The sequence below is a fragment of the Schistosoma mansoni genome, assembly GCF_000237925.1.
Source record: "Schistosoma mansoni, WGS project CABG00000000 data, supercontig 0173, strain Puerto Rico, whole genome shotgun sequence".
Taxonomy (NCBI): Eukaryota; Metazoa; Platyhelminthes; class Trematoda; order Strigeidida; family Schistosomatidae; genus Schistosoma; species Schistosoma mansoni.
Window position 1 is genome coordinate 253,434 of NW_017386059.1, and position 7,292 is coordinate 260,725.

The 7,292-nt window shown below is 35.4% G+C and overlaps 1 protein-coding gene across 1 annotated transcript in view; it reads left to right on the forward strand.

Moving 5' to 3' along the window:
• Smp_153120 (hypothetical protein) overlaps positions 1-6,924 on the forward strand; it is a gene marked incomplete at both ends in the record, with an annotated part of 35,070 nt that extends 28,146 nt beyond the window's left edge. The window contains one exon of the mRNA XM_018796320.1: positions 4,978-6,924. Within this exon, the coding sequence (XP_018646890.1) occupies positions 4,978-6,924 (1,947 nt within the window). The remainder of the gene's footprint in view (positions 1-4,977) is intronic.
• Between the last annotated feature and the right edge of the window lie 368 nt (positions 6,925-7,292).

The following is a 7,292-nucleotide window of genomic DNA, read 5'->3' on the forward strand; positions in this document are numbered from 1 at the left end:
TTCCGGTCACATTCGAAGCCATTAAAGAAAATAGTGATAAGGATAATGCGTTGAAGGTTATTTGCCACTGCACACTCAAAAAGTGACATTCATCTAGACTACGTGGAGAGCTCTTACAATATTTCCGTCGACGAGATTCTTTGACATGTGTCGATCCCTGCATTATGTTTGACCATCGTATTGTTATATCCAGAAATCTTCGACAACAAGTCCTTAAGCAGTTCCATAGCGGGCACCCGGGGATAAGTAAAATTAAGTCCTTAGCTCGGAGCTATGCATATTGGCCGCCAATGGACCATGATATAGAACAAGAATGTCGCAGTTGTTCGTCCTGTTTAGAGGCAGCTAAGAACCCAACTAAGGCTGAACCACAATTATGGCCAAAACCAGACGGTCCTTGGCAAAGAATACACGCTGATATCGTCGGTCCAATACAAGACAGAAATTACTTGGTTGTTGTCGACGCGTTCACCAAATGGCCAGAAGTATATAACATGCCGAAAATGGCATCAGAGAGTACAGTAAGATTGTCAGGACTGTTAACTTTTTTAAGTTTCCAGAGATCTTAGTGACTAACAACGGCACTCAGTTCATGTCATCTGTTTTTAAACAGTTTTGCAGTGAAAAATGGATATCGCATCTACAGTCTCCCTCTCACCATCCTCAGTCGAAAGTTTCGAAATCTGGGCTATGAACATTGAAGATGATGAGGATTTTAATATTGTGGCCTGTTTCCTTACATTCATCGGAAAAGAAGCATACAGCTTAATACAGACTTTGGCGTTTCCAGACAAGCCAGTTTCAATCCCTTATCCAGTTGTCAAGCAACTACTGCTGGAACATGTAAAGTATACAAATTTCGAAAGCAGTAAAGGAGAAAAGATTCAAAAAATGATTCGTTAGGACACCGGGAACTCTACTACTTTACTACATCGTCCCGGTCCAATATGTAATCAAGGTTATTCAGATAACAATTCATTGAGTTGTGTAAAAGTTCACGAAGATGAGCACAAGTTTGATAAATGCTTGTTCTATGGCAAGTTTCACCTACGTAATTCGTGTGTATTTCGTAATTCTAAATGCTTTAACTGTGGTGAAACTGGACACATTCAGTCAGTTTGCAATACCATGATTCATTTCGCCGAAACTAATGCTACAATTAGTGATTGTACTAAGTTGGATGTTTCTAATGATCACTTATCTTTATTCAAGACTTCTAGAAGCGGTATAACGTCACAGAGCAGTCCAGAGTTGAACAAAACCTAGAATCACTGTGCGACAAATGTTACTGATCAACCAACTTCTTGTCATATTACTCGTGTTACTGTACCAGATGTGATTTGTCATAATGATTCACATGTGTCTGATGAAAGTTCTGAAAACTCTGAGAATAATATGTTAAATGAGTCAAATCATAATCAAAAACTAGATTCAGTTTTGGTAGATGCTGATCTTCCTGATGACCCATTATTCTTTAATGAAACTCTTGATAAATTTGATGTAAGTATTTCAGAAAAATCAAATTCTGATATTTTATTAAATGTTATTCATCGTCACCATGGAAGTAACCAGAAAGTCGATCGGACAAATCAAGGGTGGAAAAGCAGTAGGATCAGACAACATACCATCTGAAGCAATAAAGTCAGACATTGAAGTAACTGCAAAGATGCTTCACATCCTATTCAGAAAGATTCGGAAGAAAGAACAAGTGCAGACAGACTGAATAGAAGGACACCTCATCAAGATACCAAAGAAAGGAGATCTGAGCAAATATGAGAGCTACAGTGGCATCACGCAACTAACGGTACCGAGAAAAGCTTTCAACAGAGTGTTGTTGAATCGAATGAAAGATTCGGTAGACGCCCAACTTTGAGATCAACAGGTTGGATTCCGTAATGATCGACCGTGTACCAACCGAATCGCAACATTACTGATCACACTTGAAAAACCCACAGATACATTCCGAGTGAAGACCAGTGTTAGAAAAGGCCACCCACTCTCGTCCTTTCTCTTCCTTCTTGTGATCGATTGAGTTATGAAGACATCTACATCTCAGAGGAAGCACCGAACACAATCGACAGCACGGATACAGCTGGACGATCTAGACTACTATGATAATCAGAAGAATTCGAATTGTAGTATAAACTAGTAATCCCAGGAATAACGCAATGTAATCAAGAAGTATTAGATGAGCCCGAACGAATGTATTGTATTTGGAATTCAAAATTACAACAGTCATCAATACGAAGAAGTCATTGATTTATTTAAACATCACAACTACCCAGATGACCTAGCTCTTCTATCCCATACACACCAACAAATGCAGGTGAGGACAGACAGCGTAGCAGCATCTTCTGCACCAGTAGGCTTCAACATACACAAGGGAAAAAGTAAGATCCTAAAATACAACACAACGAGCACCAACGAAACCACGCTTGATAGAGAAGCTATGGAAGAGTTGGTAAGCTTCATGTATCTCAGCAGTATCATTGATAAACAAGGAGGATCTGATGCAAATGTCAAGGCAAGGATCAGCAAAGCAAGATCAGCATTTCTACATTTGAACAACATAGGAAACTCAAAGCAATTGTCAGCTAACGTCAAAGTCAGAATCTTCAATACGAACGTCAGGAAAATGTTATTGTACGGAGCTGAAACTTGGAGAACTACTACAACCATCATCGAAAGTGTACAAGTATTTGTGAACAATCATCTACGCAAGATACTCAACGTCCGTTGTTCGGATACTATTATCAACAATCTACTATGGGAGAGAATAAACGAGTTTCCAGCTGAAGAAGAATTTAGGAGAAGACGCTGAAGGTGGATAGGATATACATTGAGGAAATCAACAAACTGTAACATCTTCGTAAGATCCGTTACACAACTTGTTGGAATTATTTCACTCGTACACATAACGTCAGTTTTAAGTGTTGGAATTTTAATTATTTGGTCAAACACAAGTGACGTATGCTAATTCTACTAACCAATATTTTATTGAATGGTATGGAAGTTTTCTTCAAATTCAGCTGGAATCGTATAGACTTCTTCTTTTCACCCATAGCCCAACTTTAAAATATCTATAACTGATGTTTGTATAACACAATGGAGATATAACTGATTTTACTCTTTGTAGTCTACAAATTCCATTCATTACAAACATGCATACTGACAAAACAACTTTCCACCATTTTATTGATCCCATACTTCAATTCTTTTAAATGTTAATTATCTTTATTTATTATCATGCAATGTATGCCAGTTAGTTGACAGACATTAAATAAAATGTTTTCTTATATTTTAACATACAATGTTAGCATATTACTAAATCACATGTTATATGTTGAGTAAGTCTAGGTATCCATCAATAAATTTAAGATGTTTAGTTACTCATCAACATGTCAACCTCCACATATTTGAAACCTATAACTTGATAACTTAAGAAATGGCAATAATCCAAGTGAATAAATCATAAATATATGAGTAAAACACTGACATTAGAAAATTGGCTGTTATCATCCAGTTAATAAATTGGATTTATATTATGTTATTTTTAGTAAAGCAAACTAATCATACAAATTCTTTACGAAAAAAATTGACTACTAATTCATAAGAATGCAAAATGCCTTAAATATATTTCATATGAGGATTAATGATTAAAAACAAACAAATAAAAATTATATTCAATAATTGGTGTTAAGTATATGAAAATGTCTATTTTAATGTAGAGTTTTGTTGAATAAATCAGGAATGGCGTTATCAGAAAGGGTTTTGTGGTGATTTTAGTAATTCTATAGAGTTGAGATCATGAGTCAGTTGAAGCTAGACCACTATGGAAAACCTGGAAGCACTGGACGGCTGTCTCATCCTATTATGGGACTCTTCAGCAGTGCGCTTCCACGATCCCGCCTCGCGTGATTCGAACCCAGGACCTACCAGTGGAGTTCAACCAGGTCTGTTAGGAGATATCAACTCACTGATGACATTGGTGAATGGTTGCTCATTTCGTGGATTGGTTGAAGTTAGACATTAACACAGTTGAATGCCGGCCTGCTCAGTGGTCTATCAGTTTAGACGCTTGCTGAGGAGCCTGAAGGCATGAGTTCGTTTCAGTTAATATCGCCGAGTCGCACTTTTAACGAGTCCTCGTTTCTAGTGCTTTTCTAACCAAAATCAACCCTAATGTAGAACTTCAAACTCAAGAATTTACAAATCACCTCATGAGGAATTTCTCAGAGTTATATATTCTGATTATATAATCAAATATTTTCTCAATGGGAGTATTAGCAACTGTAGATTCAACTCGCCTACTTTTCATGACTGGATTTTTAACACTTAAATCCTGACAAACCGTAATTATATAGTTGTTATTTTGTATTAGATTTCAAACTGTTATTTCCTAAGCTGTTTATGGTTGGTGCAAAGTTTTGAAACAAAGTGAATTCACGTTACTCTGAAAATTTGGTTCTTTTATTATTGACAGTTAAATTCTGCCTTCTTTGTTACACTTAACTAACAATCACTTTTAGAAACTTAAATTGTTTTAGCCTTTCACCGAAATAAGTAGAAAGTAGGATTCACTGAAAAATTCCAATTTGACGTAAAAAGGGCGCAGTTACTGAATATCCTAGACTAATAACTGTCAATCCTAGACTAATAAATAATTGTCCTGTTTTTATTTATATATTCACAGTAATACTAAATCATGATCGATCCTAGAAGTGACTGAGTTGCATTCACTCCAATCTTCTGATCATTAAAATGACTCACATGACTAGTATATTGGAGAAGTGAAATAATTTTTATTTACACCGGATTATGTAAATAATCCTATTTTTATCAATGATGATGAGAGATTTTTAAATTTTTAAATATTTATTTCAGTGCACCAAACAACAGTTCTACTGTTTATTAGTTAATTTCTAGTTTTATGCGTAATCATAAAGTGTTGTGTATATTTTTTCAAACTTTGAATAGGTTTGCAACATTCGCCAACCAGTAGACCATTCACTTGAAGAAAAGCTAACAGCACAAAATTTATCCGAGAAATCAAAAATTTTTACTAAACTCAAAGAAAGAGATATAGATTTAAAGGAAATATCACAAATCAAATTTGCAAAGACTCTTTCAAAACGCCATTACCATATTGATTACGCTTCAACGCAAGAGGCTAGACGAATCGCTTTTAACAATTACTATGAAAAGATATTATCTAGACAATGTTTAAACTTAACTTCATACTCGAAAGAATTAAACAATGAAGAGGATGAAGAAATCACTTTATTAAAAGAGCGATTGTTAACTACGGAGCAAACGTATTCACAAATTCAAATTGAAGCATCAGTCAAGAAGAGACTAGTAAAAACAAGTAAACAAAAACTTATAAAATACCATAGAACTGGTAAAAAGCAAAAATTGCCACAACCAAGTGAAGATCTTTCTTTAGTAAAACATCAAGAGACTATTAAATTACCGGTAATTACTGATAATAAAGAGTCGGATTTACTTATTAATCAAAGAACAAATGGATTTTTTCCAAGAGCAATTCTACTTGAAAGTGGACGTTCAAAGTATGGCTGGGCGCCTAATTCTTTACTTCTTGGCAAATATTATTCAAGATTATCTCACTCAGGAGTAGATGATAAAAAAAATATGAATGAATTCAACTGGGCTGACGCTGAAGCAAGATCAGCTAGGTCAAGTATTAACGGATTGGAAAGTACACTAACTTCGGACTCTAGTATAGGTTGGATAGTGGAATCAGACAAAGAATTAACAATGTTCAGTAAAGAAATGAGTGACGGGGATATAATAGATGAGAATACAGATAAAAAGTTGCTTGCAAGTAGATTTGTGGATATAGACAAATCAATGGATCCTATAGTTAGTTTGTCAACGTTACAAAATGAAATAAGTACTGAAATGGAACGAAGTCAAATGTCTATAACTGAAAAGTCAACACCGTCGTCAAAGAAACGTAATGTAATAGCCAAAACTGATCTTAAGCAATCTTATTTGAAGGAAACAGATTTATTGTCTAATTTAATTGAAAGACAAGCACCTGGTCGTCCAAAATACGAACGAGAAAATACTATTTTCTTGACAGAATTCACAAATACAGATTCTCCAGGGAAAATCGACATATTTTTACTGCCTGAGTTCTTGCAAAGTTTTAGAAATTCTAGATGGTTGTCTATTATGGGATTACTAAATGGTCAAGAACCTGAAGGATGGTCTGACTTTAATGCAGGTTCCAACCTTGACTGCTTTATTCAGTGGCTGTTTTGGACAAATATTATACCAAAACTATGCTCACAAGCAACTTTACCATGTATAGAGGATGAAGATCCGTATCTTTGTCAGACTATTTCACAATTTTGTACAGATTTTAAAACACTGTTCACAGATCATCAGTTATCTGTCAAGTACATTCCCAAACTACATCATTGCCTGACAGGATGCATAATTAATGAATTGGGAAAAACAATAGAATTCAAAGGATGGAAAATGTTGGAAGCAGTGACCACACTTTTGATTACATTTGGTTTCCATGATATTGATACAGTAGTTATCTTATTAGTTTTGTATGTGAAAGTCCTACTGACCACCGAGAAAGATGATCCACACTATCCAGAAGAAATAAAAAATGCTAATTTAACACACTATATTCATCGTTCATTAGAGTCCCTTGGATTTCAAATTAAATATTGTAATTATCTTGAAGAAGAGCTAAGTAAACTAGAAAATATCGAAGGAAATGTGAAAATCAATCCACCAAAAGAAGTTATCCATCTACATGACTGTATTCATTTGGTGAAAAACATTGAAACACTGAACTGCTGGATTAAATTTTACAGATTATTATCTGTGTGGCTTGAGAATTGGTTCAGACAAAGCAATGAAATAACATCGAAGGTTTGTTGAAACTTGACCACGTTCAAACACAGTTTTCCGTTTATTCATTTTGTGTCGGTTGTTTGAATCTTCCTATTGATGTTTCGAACTGGAACTGACCAGTATCTTATTAGTATACGTGCATCCTATGCGGATTACCTCGATATTGCCTCTAATCACAAGTACTATAATCAGATATGGATGGTGGCTAGAAGTGGGATCCAGGGCGCGCGTTTTGTCCTAATTGGGACTTGTCAGCCGGATGTACCATCATCTAGGAGTTGGTGTTCACTTTCGGACTCGACCCCAGTACAGTTAGCTTCAAACACCATCGCGTTATCTATTTCGCTAGTGTTATTAAATGCGATGGCATTTGAAACGGACAACTGGGTTCGAGG